We start from the raw sequence: 21,939 nt of genomic DNA, 5'->3' as shown, positions 1-21,939 counted from the left end.
TAGGTAAAGCTTCTTCCCTGGTAAACCTGTTCTTCATCTGCCATCCAAAGAGCAGCTAACAGTCTAGATCTTTAGTAAACATTTTATTTAAAAGTCTCAATTTGATGCCTCTGAAAAACCAACGTTGGACCCCAGTGCTGGTTAAGTTGGAGAAATGGTCTGTACATACCATGAGAGTAAGAGGAGCAATGTAGGGAAAATCCTTGTGCAGAGCGGGTGGGAAGAGGACCTTCCAGATGGAGTTTTGGTTCCACAACAGGCCTCTGAGTAGACGGGAATCGAAAGGAAAGCTGGTGTACCACTCACTTCCACATGGGCAAAACTTCATTATGTCAAACTGTAGAAGACAACCAGGCAATTTCTTTACAATTAAATTTCATGAAATGAACACACTAGAGAATCACATCCCCGATCCTGACGAAACCAGAGGTGTGGCCTGCCTGTTTGTAGTGAGCATTATAACCAGGTAGGGAGAGAAGGGAACAGACCTGTACAAGCTATCTCTGTTCCTTCTAATTTATTAGCATTTCATATGATACTCTTTGTTTTTTCAGTTGTTTTCCAGGTGGAAGAGAATGTGGGGAATTAAAATGTATCTGCCATTTGATGATAGACCACACAAATGGACAATTAAACCACAACTCAGTTCTGTACTTTGCATTTGTAGTAAAACTGATGGTGGCAGAGATTTAGATAATTTGCCTGCTTCACTGCTTTGCCTAGGAACTCAAGTCTTCTGTCAAAGAGCCTTAAAAATGAGCTAAGTTATCCACAGACTGCAACAGTAGGGATACTGACTTCTCCAGGTACTCCAGCCCACCCTCTGACAACAAAAAATTCAGCCAGCAGGTATGGGTGGAAGTTAGAGTGAGTGGTCCACTTTGCCTGTTAAAATTGACTTCAAATCTTACAAAGTATGGTATTGTTATAAGAAAAAGCCTACAGTGACATTTTCCAAGACCCAACAAATTACACATCACATTAATTTTTAGACTCAGATCATGGAGGGGAAAAAAAGATCACAGTAAAGAATATTAAAACCCACCAGTCACTCAGTGGGAGAAAGATGAGGCTTGCTGCTTCTGTAAAGATTTAAATACCCCATCGAGCACTGTTCTACTTTGACACATAAGGGGTCAGCATACATTGGAGTCCATTTTCAATGGCAACTGGTTTTTAAGTATTGTTTTTATTACTTTCTCTTCACATGTATTACCACTCACACAGTAATCTTATAAAGTAAATGTTTATTCCCATCTCACAAATGAGGAACTAGAACCTCAGGGAGATTACAAAACTTGCCCAAAGTTAACCTGACTGAATTCCATTCCCCTTGCCGATACACTCCAAAAAGAGTATGTTTCCTTCTCTGGGATATAAATGTATTGACACTAAGATATTCCAAGTGACGATTAGACACTCCCTTCCTAGGGCCTCACCTAACACAAAAAAAGACAGCACATTGTAGTTTAAGAACCCCGGAGTTAAAGACTCAGTGACCCAGGTAAGTTCTTTTAACATCCCTAAGGACTAGGAGTCCTGGTGTGGCACTATGGGTCAATGCACCAGACTGCAAAGCCGCTTGAACTGCAAGGTTGGCCGTTCAAGCTTACCAGTCGCTCCTCAGAAACCCTATACAGGGTTGCTATGGGTCAGAACCGATTCAACGACACTTAACAACAACGACTAGAAAAGTGCATGTAAAATGCAGACCATACTTGTACTTTAAATTGATCATCTAAAGCCCTTCAGAGCTTCTAGAACCATGCAGTGAATACCTGGAAAATGGAGACCAGTTCAGCCTTAGCTGAATTATTGCTGTTGTTAAGTGCTATCAAGTTGGTTCTAACTCATAGCAACCACATATAAAGGTTCTGAAGAGCTCAAACCACCAACCTTAGGGTTAGCAGTCCAGTGCTTATCCTACTGTACCACACCAGGACTCCTAGTCCAGGTCTGTCTCCACCTGCCTGCCAAGGCTCAGCTAGCAGGCAAACCAGAAAGCAATAGACTACAGGAAAACTGTGCACCAAATGTCATCTCCTTAACTTGACAACCCACAGCCAAGCACTTGGGCCTTGCACAGTCTTTCTAGTTGCCATCGACTCAGTTCTGACTCATGGTGGCCCCATGTGTGTCACAGCAAAGCAGTCTCCACAGGGTTTTCAGAAGTCGATCATCAGGCCTTTCTTCTGAGGTGCCTGTGGGTGGACTTGAACTTCCAGGCTTTTGGTTAGTAACCAAACATGTTAATGATTTGTACACTAGGGCTAGCCCATAGTAATAACTCAACACATAGCTGTCGCCTGACCAAATGATGGATGTCAGTTCTGCAAATGGACAGGTGATGTTTTTCACTTTTTACTTCTACCCTAACTCCACTATGATGAAACTATTTTAAGTATGCTATAGAAGTCCTGGTGTGGCACTGTGGACCACAAGGTCAGTTTGAACCCCAAGGTCGGTGGTTCAAGCTCACCAGGTGCTCCTTGGAAACCCCATACAAGGTCGCTGTGAGTTGGAACCAACTCGACGGCACTTACCAGCAAGTCTGCTGTAAAGAGAATCCACCTGGATTTTGTTTTGAATCCCTGCTAGCCACAGGGCCCACAGTCCAAGTCACCAAGCTCCGTGGTTTTTCTTTCCCTATAGTGTTCACTCATGCTGCTGCTGCTCCTTCTGCCACTTCCTAGCCTGCTGCTCCTGTCTTCTCATGTTTACTTATCCCACCCCAGTCACCAGCACCCAAGGGATCCTTTAGCCCCACCGTTTTTACATCTTTTTCTACTCTCTGTCCCACCCAGCCTATGTTTAGCCCACCTGCAGAGCCAGCTCCTTGGCAGGGATTACTTGTTCCCTGTCTGTCCCGTGGGCTCTGCTCAAGTTCACATTGTTGACTCATGACTATGGGCAAGGCCATTCATTGTGTCTTCATCTGCAAAAGGTGGCTCCACCGCTCGAAGGTCCACTTCACCAGTGTGTTCTCACTCAGCCTCTCTAAACCTTAGTCTTCTCATTGTAGAACGACAATGTTAGACAATCAATCCAAAATAGGTAAAGTTGATCACTACATTATATTCTGGTACTTGCCATTAGTCCTATAACAAGAACTATTTTCAACAGTGTTTTCTTGCCCTTTTCCTCTGCAGACTGTAGACTGCTTTGGGATTACGTCTATCAGTTGCTTTCTGACAGCCGGTACGAAAACTTCATCCGATGGGAGGACAAAGAATCCAAAATATTCCGGATAGTGGATCCCAATGGACTTGCTCGACTGTGGGGAAACCATAAGGTAAAGGGCACCAGATATTTGCTCAGTAAACAAGTGCCAAAATAAAGTCTTTATCACCGGATTGGAGGATAATTGTCTGTCTTCTGCTTCCTAAATATGGCAGTAATTACTCAGTTTATTCCTCACTGGGCAAGCAATTAGAAGTTGCAAAGGGAAGGAAATAATTAAAGATGCCGCTTTCTGTTTGTTAACGCAGCACATCCTGGTTTGATAGGGCTGCGTCATGAGGAACCTGGACTCCCATTCCCCTTGGCCTGGCCCTGCCACCAGCACCGTCATTAGGGACTGGCAACAGGGAAGCACAGCAGGACTGTATGACTCACAGGGGAGCTTTGGGAAGTGTCACTTCTCTTCTGTTCAACTGGAAACTTTCATATGCATGGAAGTCCACTTGGACGTGGAATATTACTTATGCTCTGACTCTAAAACATATTCTTTCAAAGCAAGCCATGTAAGAAGCAGGACTGCCCCAAACTGGCAAGAGGAGATGGAATTTAAAAGATAAAACCTTTTCTAGTAAGACAAGCTATTAAAGTGTGCCAATATAAAAAGTGGGTAAGTAATCAAAGCCAGAACACAGACAGATCTCAGCAAAGAGTGCCAGGCACCAGGTCAGAACAAGAGGGCAGGGGGATCCCAGGCTCAGCCCAGCCTGAGCCTTCGAGGAAGACAGTGCAGCCAGAGTGCTCTGGCATGCTGAGGAAGACTGAACGCAGGCCATGCCCAAATATGGCAAGGCCCCACTGACAGGCACTTGCATGTGTGAGTCACTGAGAAAAATCCTTCTGCAACTCTCACATGATACCAGAGCCCCAGGGCTTAGAACCACCGCATCCTTACATCTACAGCAGGAATTTAAACAACAACAACAAAAATTCTCCCTGAAAATGACAAACTAGAAATACCTCTTTGGGAAAGCTCATGGACACACACACACATACACACACACACACAAAAAAAAACCCACCCTGAAACTCTGTGTGGATCAGAAGGAGGAAGGATAGGAAGGATGACCCAGAGACCCAGAACCTGCAGGAGACTCCTCAGGCAAACCAGAGAGTGATCCTGGGAAAAGGAAATAAAGGAGGTTGTTGAGAGATGGCTTTTACTAGCTTCTGACAAAGGGTGATTCACCTTAGCAGAAAGCCAAGAGGTGGGAGCTGTAAAGTCTGGAGGCCGCAGATTAGCAGGTAGCATTCCCAAGCTGGCAGGGCCTCACGGAGCTGCTTAAAGCTGAAGAGCTTTTATTTTAATAGCTCCCCCAGTGCCTTTTCTGAGGTTGATTTCATTTTGTCTTTATACTTTTTTCTCTCTCTCTCTCTCTCTCTCTTCCTCGTTTCAACAAACAGAACAGAACAAACATGACCTATGAGAAAATGTCCAGAGCCCTGCGCCACTACTACAAACTAAACATTATCAGGAAGGAGCCAGGACAAAGGCTTTTGTTCAGGTACTACTTCCTTTTTCTCCTTGCCTTCTTTCGGGAGGATATTGTTTTCTTTAAATAAGGTGGAAGGGACAGGGTGGATATGCTAAGATCTCTACCTACCTACCTAATACCCAAAGACATTGGTGCCACAAATTGGATACCAAGTACTGGTTTTATAATTTAAGAGAAAAGTAGCTATTTACATTTTCATCTGTTTTGAAGTAAAATCAAAGCTAAGTAAGCATAATCTGACTCACCTTTAAAGTCCAATATAGTTAAGAGAGCAACCAGCGTCTCATTGTCAAGGGCAAAGCCAAGAATGAAACCTAGACATCCAGGTTTCCAACCCTGTAAGCTATTTCTAAGACCGTACTTTCAAACTGGAGGTCATGACCCATTAGTGAGTCATGAAATAGGTTTTAATAGGTTACTAACAGCCTTTTTGTTTCATGCAGTAGAGTTGAGCATATCAGATTGCAACTGTTACTTTATGAAAATTTTGTTTCAGGTATGTGTGTTATGAGTCACAATTATTTTTGACAATGCACCATAGTCAGAAAGGTCTGGAAACCATACACCAAACTCTCCTCTTTCCGGAATCCCTGTTAATGAGTTACAGCCATTTAACCTATCACATAAATTGGGATCTCAAGTATTAGAAAAGAAAGAATTGGAAAAGGAAAAAAAGGAAAAGTGGAGGTAGAAGCAGGCCTCTGATGGTGACTGGTCCAAGTGCAGACTGGGAGAAGGTGAGTCCAACAAGCATGACCTCAGGTTTTGAGTGTTGCAGGTGAGACAGCAGAGAGTGACAGATGCAGCTATAGGCAAGGATTTGGAATTAGTTTCCAAAGACTTTATTTTGCTTGGATCCACCATCAATACGCATGAAAGCAGCAGTCAAGAAGTCAAATGACATATTGCGTTAAATAAATCTGTTAAACAAGACCTTTTTAAAGTGTTCAAGAGCAGAAATGTCAGTTTGAGGACCAAGGTACACCCGACCCAACTTAACAGTATTTTTAGTAGCCTCATAAGCATGTGAAAGTTGAACAATGAATAAGGAAGACCATAGAAGAATTGATACATATGAGTTATGGTGTTGGAGAAGACTATTAAGGTGCTGTGGACTGCCAGAAGAAGTAACAAACCTGTGTTGGAAGAAGTACAACCAGAATGCTTCTTAGAAACCAAGATGGCCAGACTTCATCTCTCATACTTTGGACATACTATCAGGAGGGTCCAGTCTCTGGAGAAGGACATCATGCTTGATAAAGTAGATGGTCAGCAAAAAAGAGGAAGACCCCTGACAAGATGGACTGGCACAGTGGCAGCAGCAGTGGGTTCAAGTGTAGAAGCAATTGTGAGGATGGCGCAGGACTGGGCGTTGTTTTGTTCTGTTGTGCAGAGGTTCACTATGGGTCAGAACCCATTCAACGGCACCTAACAACAACAGTTACAAGTTGGCACCAAGTATGAATAGATGACCTCACCAAAATGATAAGTATCTATAGAAAGAGCATAGACTTTAAAATATCAAGAATGAATGGTAATTTAGGGTTAGTAAAAATAATTAAGATCTTATATGGAGTTGCTGGTGGGTTTGAACTGCTGATCTATTAGTTAACCAAACACATAACCATTGTGTTCCTTGAAGCATTGAAAAGATAGAGAAAACACTTCATAAAATGGAATCAGAATGGAATGAAATAAAGAGAACCATCTTTCTATGGTTCTGCTAACACTTTCTCTTCTTCTTTCACTAAACTTACTTAGTCTACTTCCCATCCTACATGTTTTCCCTGGATGAACTAATCCCGTCACACAGATTCTGTTTTTACCTCAATGACTAGGCTTTTAAATCTCCATGGTGGGGTAACCCTTTATAGGGCTTTTGAGGCTGTAAATCTTTATGGGAGCACCTTTTACCCTGTGAGCGAAGGGTAGAGTCAAACTGCTGCCCTTGCGTTTAGCAGCCCAGCTCACAATCTATTACACTACAAGGGCTCCTTCTAAATCTCTATAGCCGGCTTTAAAATCTCCCTGAAATTCCAAATCAGAATCTCCAAGAGCTTTCTTATAGGACATGTCCACTTGAATATCACATTAGTATTCAGACACATGTTCAAAATGAACCTTCCTCACAAACTAGTAATCACATTCAATATTCTTGTTACTCATCAGTGATATCAACATCATTTTAATCAACTAATCTTGAAACTATAACTATCTTTGATTTTCCTATATCCAAGTTATTCATTGTGCTGGATTATCCATTGGCTATTCAGTACCATTCGGACTTTTTTCTATGTTGTAGGCTAAAAATCTGGGAATTATGTTTTCTCAGAATGTATCACCAGTAGGTGCCACGTTGGACTCTATCAATGACAAGCTCTTGCGTGAGACTTAGAAGATAGAAGAAAAGCGAAAGTATTATTATTCCTTTAAACAATAGAAGCTGGTGTCTAGACTTTATAATTCCATTTCTGAATAATTCAACAATCTCTTCCTACCTCTGGTCTACTCCCCTGCCTCTCAAATTCACAATCCGTGCTGCCATTTGCTCTAGAATGTAAGTATGATTCCCTATGCCAGAAATGGGTATCCCTTTTCACTTTTACCTTTCTTTTGTTATGTACATTCTCAAGGGCCAGCTTTATGATGCCTGCCCTTTATGTGGTCTTCTTCAACCACTCTAACACACAGAAATACCTTTTCCCAAAATGTTTTGGGTTCCTTTGGCCCTTTACACACTGTTTTCTGCATTTTGATGTATGTGTAAAGTTCTTGCTCCACAATTAGATGGTAAGTTCCTAGAAGGTTATTGTTGTGTTCTGTCAGGTTGATGTGGTGGTGGCGGTGTGCTGTCGAGGCGGTTCTGACTGTATAGGGTTTCCAAGGCAGTAAACCTTTACAAGAACAGAAAGCCTCATCTTTCCCCTGAAGAGTGGCTGGTAGATCTTAACTGCTGACCTTGAGGTTATCAGCCCAAATCATAACCACTACATTACTAGGGCTCTTTATCCTAGAAGGTAGAGGATATTTTATATTCTATTTTATACCTTATGGAGACTTGCAAAAATATTTCTTGACAAGTCAGTTGAGGAATATCACAAGCACAATATTGAAAAATAAAAGAATATAGGGGTAGAGCACATCTGTGGACTGGGTCCTAAAGGAGATCATTAGTGAGACTAGATGTTGAGGGAGAAGTTTTAGCTAGAGTATGAAAGGAACAGACACTGCTGGAGAAGTTCATTAATAATAAATGGAAAAGAAAATCAGTGGTAGTTTGAAGGTTCAGAGGCTTCCAATGAAAGATGGTCAACATGGTTAGAGGAAAGAATAGTGGTCATTTCCAAGGAAATGAGTGTTAGAATCCGGACTGGCCACAAAACAACGACTTCTTGTTTTAAGACACAGTGTGTAATCAAGTGAAGTGTTGAATTATGGATACCCTTCATAATATTTATAGACATGAAGGGAAGGAAGACTTCAGGATAGAGTGATACCATTCAGCAACTCAAAGCAATGAGGCAGAACGCAAAGAATGAGAAGGACTTGGATAAGGGGAAGAAATAAAGAGTGTTGAAGATAAGAGCAAAGCTAAAGATTTAAAGAAAGCCAAGAGTCAAGATCTATAGAAGACAGACTGGCCATAATGGAGTGTAGAGATTCATGCTAGTGAAGAGTAGGAAAATAGAATTTTCTGAATATAGATGGTACAAGACTCTGATGGACAAGCCAAAGAGTATGTCCTTGACTTGGAAGTGGGCATCATGGCCTTCTAAATAGGGAGCTGTGAACTAACATAGGGATATGTTTTAAGGCAGTCCATTTGGGGCAGGGAGAGATGTGCAGGCTCAGAGCCAAGACTGGAGCTGTGGGAAGAGCACGCTGACAGTAGCAGTCAGGCTGCCTGCCTTAGCCCTGAAAATTGGGATCGCAACATGCCCCTGGTGTTTCTTTCCAAATGAACGCATTGGACAAGAAGAGAAGGCTTGCTTTATATACACCCAGCTGCAAAGGAAGATAGACTAAAAGGGATTCATTGCTAGTATTTTGGGTGGATCAGTGATAACATTGAAAAAGAGTCTCGTTTTGCCTTTCTAATTTTCCAAAAGCACCACTAACTTGCCCTATTATCAAATTTTCCATTCAGAGTTTAATTGTATCCTTTTAGTTAGATTCAAGTTTGAATACTATTCCCCAGGCTCCCAGTCTGCCATGGATATTCAGTTCCCAGGAGTCTCTGTATAAGCTAACTCTCTATATAACAATAAGAAACCCAGGTAAGGGAACCGTACCAGGGTTTCCTTGTATGCTTATGCAAGTAATTGCACGGCTCTCTGGATTGGGCATCACAGTCATCTAGCCTTGTTGAAAGTTATCTATCTCACCAGTGTGTAGGCAGTGAAAAGAAAGGGCACCTTTTTCTCATTTGCACCCTGTTCGTGTGAGTAGCTGGGATCAGAAGCTCTCCGGCTGTATGAGATGATGGGGCTTTCCTTTATAGGTTAGAGTTTGGGGTGAAGACAACTGTCAGGTAGCGTAATGACGTTACTCCTCCACTTCCTCTTCCAAAGGTTTATGAAAACCCCAGATGAAATCATGAGTGGCCGGACAGACCGTTTGGAGCACCTTGAGTCCCAGGAGCTGGATGAACAAATATACCAAGAAGATGAATGCTGAAGAAGCCAACCCAGTACTGTGGCACCGGGCAGCAGCAGAGACCCTGTTCACCAGGACACAGGGCTGAGGAGCGCTGAAAAGGAAGAGACCCTGACACAGGAGTGACACTCTCCTGCATACAAGAAGGGACCCTGGAGCACCTTAGACAAACCACCCAGCAAAGGCGGGGCTGGAATTCTGGCCAAGGGCACAAGCCTGGGACTCTCGCTTCATGTTTCCTTCTCATTGGGAATCACTCGATCTGTAATTCCTCACCTTCCCACCGATTTTTTAGTTTCATGGTGTTTTTGTTTTTGTTTTTGTTTTTTAAGAACACACAGTTTGACTTTTCATCATTCATTATAAGGGAAGACATCTGATGTGTTTTCCTATGGAAATATATATCTATTATATATATATATATATATATATATTGCAGATCTCACAAAGTGCGCCAAGCCCAGCTGGTCAGGAAAGAGAATCTTGGCTAAAGAGTTCAGGTTCCTCTTTTCCTGCCATGTGGACCAGGTTTATTCCTGTTGTTGGGTATTGGCTCAAAACAAAACAAAACAAAACAAAAGATGCTTTTAAAAGTGATAAAGTGAAAAGAGGAGCTTCCTTTCTCTCTCTTTTTGTCTCATTCTCTTTTCTTCCCTCCCGCCCCTCTATCTTCTCCCTGGCTGCCACTGAGCATCAGATGCCTTTCCACAGAGTTCAGCCTCCTGGAGGGTCTTGGGAATTGTAGGTACCCAAGCAGCCAGTCACTTGAGTACTTAACCAGCACCACAAAGTCAAACCCATATCCCGCCACTGGGCCCACCATCTGAGGGAGGCCAGAACTATTCCAGATGCTGCTGAACTCAGAAAGATAAGTGCTAGTCCAGCGTACCACCCAGCAAATGACTGTGGGGGCTACACAGTTTGGTGTTTCTGCAGAGCGTGAGATAAGGATGGAAGGCTGTCCAAGTTGTTTGGAAGGCTCCAGCATTTTGGGATTAGCTTGCAAGGGCCATAAAGTGGAAAATTTGAAAAGACCACACAAGCCTGGCAACCAGACACAAGGTGAAAGTATTCGGCTGTGGGGATTTACTTTTCTGAAGCAGGTTATTGAGGCTGAGAGGAAAGAAAGGTCTTCTCTGAGCCATCCCAAGAGCCATCTTGTGCTCAATTTCATGCCCTCACCTGATTTTTCCTTAGCCTTTTTTTTTTTTTTTTTTTTTTTAAGTTCCCTGAGCCCCATTGGATAACAGACACGTGAAAGGGGAGGATTCCCGAGTGCAGCCTCTGTTGCTACCAGTGCTTGCCTAGCCTGGGCAGACAGGAAGTTCTTCAGACACGTATTGCTTTGCTTCTTCCTTCACAGTTGTGTTTGAGAAAGGATCCACTCTTGGCTCTTTGCCACCCTTGAGGTGGCAATGTCTTAGAAAATGGAAATGCCAGCCGTAGTGTTTTAGATGATAACAGATATTTTCAGAGAACTGGTTTAGATTTTTTTATCTTTTCTTTTCTAGCCTTCTACACGTACCCTCTTCACACTGTAGGTTCAGGCATCCAATATTAGGAGTTCAATCTTTTTTTTATTTTCTTTTTAATTCTGAAAATTACCCTTGCCTTATAAAGCACCCATTCCTCCCTCATTCGCTTCTGTTTCCTCTACTCAGCTGATTAAGAGTATTACAGTTACTCCAAGGTACGATTGTGCCCTGTTAGCAGTTCTTCCCAGGTAAAGCCATCAGACCCCTGGGCTTCTCCTCAAAGGCAACAAGAACACTCCCGTTGCCTTAAGACAAGTACACCAGCCCGGGTGGCAAGTAGGTGAATTGTGCTTCAAGGACACCAGAATTGAAGAGCTAATAATCAAGCCTCTGCCTTGCTCTGTGTCCCTGCTTTTGCTAGGACCAGAGATAACCTTCTCCCATTAACTCTTTGGGAATGTTGGTTTGCCTTGAGGTTAGGAACCTTCTTTGTGAGGCTTAATCTCAATCTGCTGGAATAATGATGAAATCAGCTGGATCCCCACATACCACAGATGTCCTGTTTCAGGAGTATCCAGCACACAGTGATATATTGTCCAGCCTCTAAGATAAGTGATGATGGATTTAAAAGGAGAGATTAAGCCTAACACCTGGTGCCTTGTGAAATTCATGTCTTAAGAGCACAGTTTTAAGGCTGTAGGAAATGAGTGGATTTTTACTGAGGCATTTTGTCTGAATCTGAATTTAGAGGCAAGGATAGGATGCTGCTGCTTCTCGCTAGGATTAGGACACCTCACTCCAACCATTTATCCAAGTAAAACTCAGTTGCTTCCTATTCAGAGAGCCTCACAATTAAACCATAGAAGGAAATTACCATTTGCCCCCATGGGTTTCTGTATTTAAAGCAATATCCTGTATGTATATGTAAGACTTAGGGTAACACCTTCAACTACTTGGAGGAGTAATAGCAGACAGTGCCAATTCCAACGTAGTCTTATTTCTCATTCAGTTACTACCAGTAATAGTTTTCTGTTGGTCCCCTTTACAGTAGAAGTTGTTTCATTTATTCTTTGAGGTAAGATCTAGGCCACACAGAAACACTGGACTATAGTGTTTGTATACTGCAAACACCAAGGTTTCAGATTCAATTTAGCAAACCTTTGTGAAGGACCGACTAGACACTGTGAGGGATTCAAAGATGAATCCGGCAATATTCTGCCCTCTGGGAGCTTACATTTGATCTGAAGAATCCACCAGGCATGAAACTTCTCACTTCAACACTGTTAGAGGTGATGGGAATGTCACCCAGGACCAAATTAAAGACTCAGCTGCACTCTGAATAGTTGGCCTCCCTCTTGCCAGTTTGAAAACCCTTGGTTCCCACAGTCAGGAATTAGGAATGGGAACTGCCGAGGAAGGAGCCCTGCAGGGGGAGGAAAGCTTCCTTCAGCTCTGTAGGCATGGACAGCCCAGTTATATCTTAACTTCCCCAGTAATCTCCTCCTGCACCTTGAATTAACCAGATTATCACCTCTGCAACAGAAGAAAACAGTGACCATTGGCTAGACTGGTTATGTTAAAAGGTGACATCTCTAAGGTCTTTTGGACCCAAGGCAAATTGGCCCAGGCTATGGTAGCATCATCAGTATCCTAAAGCCTTTGGTGAAAGGGTATCCACAGGAAAAGAGGAATAACAAACTGGTGGATTCTTTGCTTTTTACAATATGTTTGTAACTCCCATTGTCTTTTGATACTGATATACTTGTCCAAATGAGAAAGTAGCTTTGGCTGAATCTTTAATAGCTATGACAGCATTTACCTAAATGACAAAGTCACCACCATGTCCAACTTTCACTACCTGGGGTCCACCTTTGAATACACGAACTCACTTTCACAGAAGGGAACCCTGAGTGTCACAGAGGTCACATGACATGGCTAGGGCCAGACTGCATGTCAAGGATAGAATTAGAATTGGGATCCAGTCCTGGTCATATCCCCATTTGACCTATTCCTGACCAGGAAGTTGAATATGAAAGGTTTGGAAAAATATACAAAGAACAAAGGGCAGTTTTCTTTGTCCAAGCATTCGGTGCTAGTCAGCAACTTTTCACCCACTCAGCCTGTTCCTCTTCTGAGCAGAAACCTGGGATACAGGGTGCGATACAAGGAAGCCACATGGAGGTGGGGTGGAGGGGTGGGGAGAGGATGCACAATAACGCCCACCTGGCTACACACCACAGAAGACTAACCCAATACTCTTTTGGCCTCTTCTGCATCAACACTAATCAACTGCAAACTCTCTGAATCTTTCACACATGCCAAGTGAACATTCTTGAAGATTTCTCTTTGTGACTGCAGCCACGTGCAAACCAGACCGAATCTAGAATTTCTTTTTTTTTTTTTTTTTTTGGTTTAGTGTCTAATCTCTTGTTATGAGGTGTGGGGTTTATAAGGGACTGAATCAAATGAATGTAACAAAAAAGAAAAAAAAAATGCCTTTTCTCAGGGCCAGTGAGTTGCAAATAATTTTTAAAGAAAAGCCTATAATTACATCATCTCAATAAATTTTTTTATAAAAAGAAAATGTAGTCATAATGTGTCTGTTTATAATCAAATGAAATGGAGTCACCAAGGTGTTCCAGTGAGGAAATCCCTGTCTCCACTTCATTACCGTAAAGTGCGGTCGTGACTTCCCTGGCAGGAAGCCTACATTGCAAAGCGCAGGCACCAGAAAGGTCATTGCCTACACTGCAAATCTGAGTAATTTGCCAAAAGAAGGCCCAGTCAGAGTCTCCTGGGTCCTTCGAGATGCCGAGGATTGATTGGTAACTGAGGGCCAAAGAAGGCTGAGGGTTAAACGACCTCATGTCTCCCACACAACATAGTGGTCATAGGTCTCAGTCTACAGGTTACGAGGACATGAAAGCAGGGGTAAATCCCTTGACTGAATAAACACAGTACTATACTGGCTCTGGTAGTGTAGTGGTTACGAATCGGGCTGCGAACCTTAAGGTCAGCGGTTCGAAATTACCAGCTGCTCCGCAGGACAAAGATGAGGCTTTCTACTCCTGTAAAGATTTACACCCTCGGAAACCCTGTACAGGGTCGCTATGGGTCGGAACCGACTCGACGGCACTTAACAACAACAACATACTGGCTTTCTACTCCCGTAAAGATTTACACCCTTGGAAACCCTGTTACAGGGTCGCTATGGGTCGGAACCGACTCGATGGCACTTAACAAAAACATACTGACCTAGAGGACTTGGAATCAGTCATCAGAATGTCTCAGCCACATATCCAAACTAATGTTCACTCTGAAAGATTTCGAGATTAGAGCACCCTGCAGTTGACTAGACCGCCTTTCTGCCATGGAAAAGTGGGTAGAGACAAGGAGAAAGGTGGGAAATGAAGCAAATTACATTGTTTTTTAGCAACTGGGATATAAGTTGGAAATGGAGATCAGTGGCCTGAGGGAATGTTGTTTAATGCGGTTAAGTTGTTCCTGGTACTTAGTCTCCTAAGACCATACCCCCACCCCTAAAAAAAAGTTGCCTTCAAGTTATACTGACTCATAGAGACCTCATGTATATCAGAGTAGAACTGTGCTCCATCAGATTTTCAATGGCTGATTTTTCAGGAGTAGATTGCCCGTCCTTTGAGACACCTCTGGGTGGACTTGAACCCCCAGCCTTTTGGTTAGCAGGCAAGCATGTTTCATGTGGATTCCATATCACAGCCAGACAGTATCAAGGATCCACATATTTCCTGTGGTGGTAAAAATACATCTCAAGCTACTGTTTCTATAATCAAAGATCAACATCACCTCAGAATTTAACAGAAATGCAAATCCACAGTTTCCACAAAAAAAAAAAAAAAAAAAAAAAAAAAACCCAAAACAACTGAATTAGAAACTTTGGGCATGGGGCCCAGCAATCTGTCTTAACAAGCTCTCTGGGTGATTCCGATGTATGCAAATGCTTGAGAACTACTGCAATCATCAATGTGTTCCTTCTAGTATGAAAAAGTACTCCTGGTGTGGTCCTATAGGATCAGCACTGGACTGTGAAGCACAAGGTTGGCAGTTCAAACCCACCAGTTGCTCCTTGGAAATCCATGCAGCATCACTATGAGTCAGAACTGACTCAATAGCACTTCACAACAACATCAGTATGCAAAAAAGTGTGTGACGTTTTAACCAATAAGCACACAGAGTAATTGATAGTAGACTAATGTTCATTAATGGCACTCACACACAATAATGGTGCATTCTTCTTAATATACTGAATATGCTGCAGAATGAGCTAAGTGGACACAGAATCACATACCAAAATCTTCCTCTTGTTTCCTCAAACCTTCTAAGCAGTTAGTTTGCTCATAAAGATGGCTGTTTTAAGGGTAACTCTTAACAGCTGGTCTGCCCTTGCAAATTACAGCCCAGCAATTTATCCACTTATCCTCACTTACCTGGCTAACCAGCTGACTGAAAAAGAAAATTAAAGGCTCCTTCTCATCTGCTGATTGACCTTGGCTCTCTGTTCCTAGATTATTCAAGCAGAGCTCTAATGTCACTTAGCTCTAGGGTACTGCTGAAGACTTCAGAACCACTGGACTAGCTCAGGGCATCTCAAACCCAAAAATGCTGATGCATCACCTGATGACTTTGCTTCCGTAATGTTAGCGTCTTAGGAAGTTTGAGTGGAAGAGCTGCTCTTCAATCCTGCATTTCAGATACACTCCCCGGGTCACTGTGATGCTGCCTGCTCTTAGACAGCACTTTGTGTAGTCAGAGACCCATGATCTCTCTGCAAACCCTGAGCTTCTGACATGAACTGCAAAACTAAAGTCACCTCTGTTTTTGTAGGATTCCTCTGCCATTTCCTCAGGACCAATCCTGCTTGTTGTTAGGGCAGCAACAAGAGTAGATACTTTGACCAAAAGCCTCTTTACGAAGTGACCAAAACCAAAACCACTGCCATGAAATCCATTCTGACCCCTAGTAACTACAGGACAGAGAGAACTGTTCATGGGGTTTCCGAGACTGTAAATGTTTACAGGAGCAGACAGTCTTGTCTTTCTCCCATGGAAAGGCTGGGGGGTTTGAGTCACTGACCTTGCAGCTAGCAGCCCAATGCATTATCCACTGCTCCACCAGGGTGCCTTTCACAACTAATTATGTATAAGCTCCTAATCAGTTCTTTAGTCACCATTCTCCCAGTGTTGTTGGTAAGTGCCGTCCTGTCAGTTCTAACTCATAGCGACCCTGTATAGAATTTCGGAGGAGTGGCTGGTGGATTTGAACCACTAATCTTGTAGTTAGTAGTCCAGTGCTTATACTACAGGGCCACACCAGGACTCCCAGTAGGGAATGAGAATTGCAGATGTCATTGCCTCAGCCTCTAGAAACACCCATCTAAATCACTGTAGATGGATGGAGAGCTAATGACACCATTCTTGATTTTCCCAAGGCAGTAGTAGACTAGAAGAACAGAGCTTCCACCCAGACAGCTGAGACGTTGACATTCAAAGCAGACAATCTTGGAGCTGATAGTATCTACTCTGTTTTACTTACAGATTCACAATCACCCCTTTATTTTTAACTAAGGTCATCAACCCCTGCTAGATTAAAGGAATAGATCTCTGCCAAAGAAAACCACCAAGTAAATTCTGCCTGATTGCTTCTGAAACAGAATCATTCCTCTCTCTCCAAAGTCTCCCAACAACCCCTTCCTGGAGTCCCGGGAGAGTCTGTCACCTCCATCAGAGTTTTAGTCATGGAATCCCACATCAGACGGTCTCAGTGAGTTACCTGTAATTCCTCAAACACCGCTGATAGAGTTAAGCACACCACCTTCTGTAAAAAGCACCAAGTGCCTCCAAGCAATAAGATGTCCAGGAACCTCTATCAACTAGACCTCTAGAGCACAGGCATGTTTAACTGCTTTAATTCCACCAGCTCTTTGCATGGTACACATGTTGTTATTGTTGTTAGGTGCCACTGAGTCGGTACCGACTCATAGCAACCTTATGCACAGCAGAATTAAGCACTGCCCGATCCTATATAGTAGATCCTTAATAAATGTTTTTGAATGATGGAACGAAGCCATACCTGAAAATGAGCTAGACACATCCTGCATACTTGGGACTGTGGGTTTTGATAGAGACGTATATCATTCTCAGCTACTGTTTTTGCAGACTTGACAGTGTGACAGGGTACTGTGATCCTGTCTAAGACAGCTGCTGCTTTCAATAGGGAGGTCAGAGGAGAGGGTGCAGAGAAGATGATATCCCTGAGACTTGAAGGAGCGGTCCATGCAAAGATGACGGGGTGAGAGAGGAAGAATGTCCTAGCAGAGGAAACAGCAAATGCAAAGGCCTAGAGATGGGAATGAGCTTGGCATGTTCTGAGACAGAGAGAGACCCATGGGCTGGAATACAGAGAAAGGGGGAGAGTGCCTTCTGAGCCCAGTGAAGCGGCCAGCCCAAGTAGAGTTTTAGGAAATACAGAGGTTTCAGAAAGTTCATGGACAAATGGAATTAGAAGATAATAGAATTTTTCCACAGACTTTTTGAAATCGCCTCGTACCATAAAAACTGTGAGCACCAGAACTCAAGGGGACTCCTTTTTCAGCCTTTGACAGATAATTAGCATTTTTCTATCACTTTCTATTAAGAATTCTACCTCATAAACACCCAGTGGGTTTTCCTTCTCTGACAGGTTCTGATATACACAGGTTCTGGCTTCTACAGGTTTTACTATCCATACACTTGAATCATTTAGAGCCGAAGAATGATGTTTCATGATTTACGTTTTTAAAACATCTTTACTCTGGGTGCTTGGAGAAGGGATTACAAGGGTAGTAGTAGAACAGGGAAACAAGCTTTAGTATGTACCTACACTATGTTGTTGTTGTTGTGTGCCATGGAGTCAGTTCCGACTCATAGCAACCCCATACAGGGTTTCCGAGGCTATAAATCTTTACTGGAGCAGAAAGCCTCATCTTTCTTCCCGAAACAGCTGGTAGTTTCGAACTGCTGACCTTGGAGTTTGCAGCCCAATTCGTAACCACTGCGCTACCAGAGCTTCTTACCTAAACTATAGCATGCTTCAAAATGAATCTCCAAGGAGCTTCAGTGCCAGGATGTTCTGCTAGTCCAAACACTTAAGACAGTTTGTTGTATACTAGAAAGTCGATCTTTGGACAATTCCCTCATCTTACATGCTAGTTAGTAAAAAGCTCACTGAACTCAATGAGACCATGGCCATTCACAGAGCCTTCTGTTACTACACAGGATCCTTTTGGGAAATACCTGAACTTTTAAATTGTCAAGTTTTCACTTCACAGTTCACGGAGTTCGAAGATCATTTGTTGTTGCTGTTGTGTGTGCATTCAAGTTGATTCCAGCTTATGAAAACCTGATATGACAGAGTAGAACGGCCCCCAGAAGGTTTTCTAGGCTGAAATCCTTACAGGAGCAGATCAACAGGTTTTGTCTCCTGTGGGATCGTAAGTGGTTTTGAACCACTGACCTTTCAGTTAGCAACTGAGCACTTAACCATTGTACCACCAGGACTCCTTCAAAGATCATTAGGGAATATAAATTAAATCCCTTACTAAAAAAAAGAAAAGAAAAGAATAAAACATTAAAAGGCATGATCACAGAATTACCCAGGAAGGTGCCAGGCTCTACCTCTTTACCTACCAGCCACGGTCTAATTAGGAGCTCAACATATCACAGTGGGTTTCTAAAATATACATACAAGGGGGCTTCAGAAAGTTCATGGAGAAATGGAATTAACAGATAATGGAATTTTTCTATGAACTCTTTGAAGCCCCCTCATATACATGCATTAATCTCTTGCCAGTACTACCTTTAAAGATGAAAGACAAGGCAGTTTTACCATGTAATCTGGGAATTCCCCCTGCATTATAGCATCTCACTGCCACAAAAGAGAAAAATCCACTTTAATCTCTGCAGATAATTCCATCTTTTTCTCGCAGTTAAAGGCACTTGAAACGAAAACATAAATTACAGTTTGGTGGATGTGATTTGGAAATGAGAAAATCTTGGAATGAGGTCAACTGAGGTAAACAATGGGCCACTGCCGATCTGTTCCTATCCTTCGCAGACCTCAGTTTTCTGCACCATCACTGGTACTAACTGTGTGGCACATCATCTCAGCACCATGGGCACAGTGTAGAAAGCAACATCTTCACCTGCCTTAGCCATCCAAAAGCTTCAGGAAGAAGAATCCAATTGTCTTTCTCTATCAAAATGCCTCCAGAGGACAAAAACACTTTAGACATCCTACATGCATCTTTGGATGCCCTCTAATTTGGATGTCGGCTCCTTTGCTTTTCATATCATATTGCCAAGGGAGAATACACTATATTAAGGCAGCAAACACTTGAGTGATTCAAAGTCTTAGCTTCCTAACTTTCAAGCCAACGAAGACTCTTATTCATTCATTTCTCTTTTCCATTAAAAAAAGGTACCAACAGGGATAAGATTCTTATGATTCAATAGTGAGTAATTGAATCATGACTAATTGCGACTGTCACAACTGTAAAGGTAAGAGTTTTGTCAAAAGAAACAAACAAATGGGGGAGTAGTTCATCTTACAGTTCAGAAACAGAGGACCCTGGGACCATCAAGGGAGAAAAGCACAAGTAGAATGCAGGACCCTATCCAAAGAAGCAGCTACACCAGAGATGGAGGCAGAGATGGAGACATGGAGAGTGGGAGCAGCTAGGGACTCTGGACTCATGGAAAGAGAGGGTCTGGGTGCTGGCAGCCAGGAGGCAGACTTGCAGAATGTGCCCCCTTGGTTGTTTAAATTATTACATATTCCTGAGTGTTTCTGTGTATATCCCATCCCCCTAAAAAAAAAGCAAACACACACACACAGGGGGAATAGAAGCAAATACTGTTGAAGGATGATGCATGGAGGAAATTGTAATCATTGCAATGAAACAATGAGTGTAAAACTGATGTTCTCCCATGTAAACTATCACTCAGTTCACAATAAAAACTTTTTTTAAAAAAAAGGTAATAAAAGCAAAGGCCCATAAGTGATTGATCATTGTGAACATTAGAAAGCTTACACTCCAAGACTTAGACTGCATATACTCCCTGAAGCAAGGGTTCCTATTAGTAGACATGGAAAGAGTTTTAAGGTAGGAGCCCTGAGGGCTAATGATAGTGCTGCCACCATTACCAACTATGTGATCTTGAGCTTGTCACATGGCCTCTCTGAGTCCTTCATCTAACAAAATAACATACTATTCACACCCCAACTGACTTGATGGGTTGTTGTGGCTATCAAATTAGGTAAAGTATAATAAATTATTACACAATTGTTGCTATTATCACTTTGGCTAAACTCAATGCTTCTTGTGAAATTATAGTTAGAAAGACAAGAACGCTTAGTGGACTCAGGACAACATTTAACTGTATTCCTAAGGACCTTGCCTGTTTAGGGTTAATTCTGGGGATCAAGAAGAATCGCAATAAACAAAATCTTTAAATAAATTGAGGATAGGCATTTATTGTATCATCAATACAAAAAATGCAGTTAATGCCAATGTCAGCTATTGAACTTGGTCCTGGGGATTCAATTGGTGAATGAAGCAGTCCTAACCCTGGCATTGTGGGTTAGGCATTGGTCTGCTAACTGCAAGGTTGGTGGTTCAAATCCACTAGCCTTTCTGTGGGAGAAAGATGAGGCTGTCTGCTCCAGTAAAGTTTACTTCTTGTTAAGTGTCATCTAATCATCTGACTGATAGTGACCTTGTATAGGGTTTCCAAGAAGCAACTGGTAGATTTGAAATGCCAGTGTTGTGATTAGAGGTGCTGTGCTTAGCTCCTGCAGCTATGAATCACAGTTAACTAGATATTAATGGTTTTGGTTTGTCTGCTTGTTCTTTTGTAACTCTATCTTCATATTTTAGTCTGTTGTTGAATGCTGTCAAGTTAATTTACAACTCATAATGACCATGTGTGACAGAGTAGAATTGTCCCATAGGGTTTTCTAAGTTTTAATCTTTATGGATTGATATCCCAGGCATTGGTGAGCAGAAATGGACTTGTCTTGGCCATTTTGAATCTGACAATTATAGGGTTTACTGTGAAGGAAATGGCAAATTGAAGAGGAATGGCATCACATTCATTATCAAAAAGAATATTCCAAGATCTATCTTGAAATACAATGCTGTCTGTGATAGGATAATATCCATATCACCCTGTGATAGGGTAATTTATCCTACAAGGAAGACCAGTTAATACCACTAATATTCAAATTTACATATCAACCACTAGAGGCAGTGATGATGAAATTGTAGAATTCTACCACCGTTTTCAGTCTGAAATTTATCAACACATGTAATCAAGATGTACTGATAATTACTGGTGATTGGAATGCAAATGTTGGAAACAAAGAGGAAGGATCAGTCATTGGATGATATGACCTTGGTGGTAGAAATGATGCTGGAGATCACACAATAGAATTTTGCAAGAACAATTACTTATTCATTGCAAATACCTTTTCAAGACAATATAAAAGGTGATTATATACATGGATCTCAACAGAAGGAATACACAAAAATCAAATTGACTCCATCTGTGGGAAGAGACAATGGAAAAGGTCAATACTATCAGCAAAGCAAGACCAAGGGCAGACTGCGGAACAGACCATCAATTGTTCATGTGCAAGTTCAGGCTGAAACTGAAGAAAATTAAAACACATCCACAAGAGCCAAAATAGAACCTTGAGTATATCCCACCTGAATTCAGAAAACATCTGAAGAACAGATCTGATGCATTAGACCCCAAAAGAGTTGTGGGATGGCATCAAGAACATCATACAGGAAGAAAGCAAAAGATCTTTAAGAAGACAAAAAAGAAAGAAAAGACTGGTTCCGGTTCCGGGCTGTAGCGCAGGTAGGAAAAGCTCCAGTGAGAAGGGAGGAGGATCTCTCGAAGGAAACCTTCATATAGCAAACCCACAGCCTTCAAACTGCCATTAAGACCTAGTGCTTCAATCACTTGAACTCGCTTTTTTTTTTTTTAAATCAC

General features: G+C 42.2%; 1 protein-coding gene across 1 annotated transcript in view; it reads left to right on the top strand.

Annotated features, from left to right (window-relative positions):
• Positions 1 to 9,954, top strand: part of ETV6 (ets variant 6) — a 365,900-nt gene extending 355,946 nt beyond the window's left edge. Inside the window, exons 6-8 of the mRNA XM_006866057.1 lie at positions 3,150 to 3,292; positions 4,642 to 4,742; positions 9,305 to 9,954. Coding sequence (XP_006866119.1) covers positions 3,150 to 3,292; positions 4,642 to 4,742; positions 9,305 to 9,410 — 350 coding nt within the window. The 3' untranslated portion in view covers positions 9,411 to 9,954. The remainder of the gene's footprint in view (positions 1 to 3,149; positions 3,293 to 4,641; positions 4,743 to 9,304) is intronic.
• Positions 9,955 to 21,939: the final 11,985 nt, after the last annotated feature.

This window comes from Chrysochloris asiatica, unplaced genomic scaffold (assembly GCF_000296735.1).
Source record: "Chrysochloris asiatica unplaced genomic scaffold, ChrAsi1.0 scaffold00086, whole genome shotgun sequence".
NCBI classification, from domain to species: Eukaryota; Metazoa; Chordata; class Mammalia; order Afrosoricida; family Chrysochloridae; genus Chrysochloris; species Chrysochloris asiatica.
The sequence above is the reverse complement of the archived record's forward strand: the minus strand, read 5'-3'. Positions and strand labels throughout refer to the sequence as shown.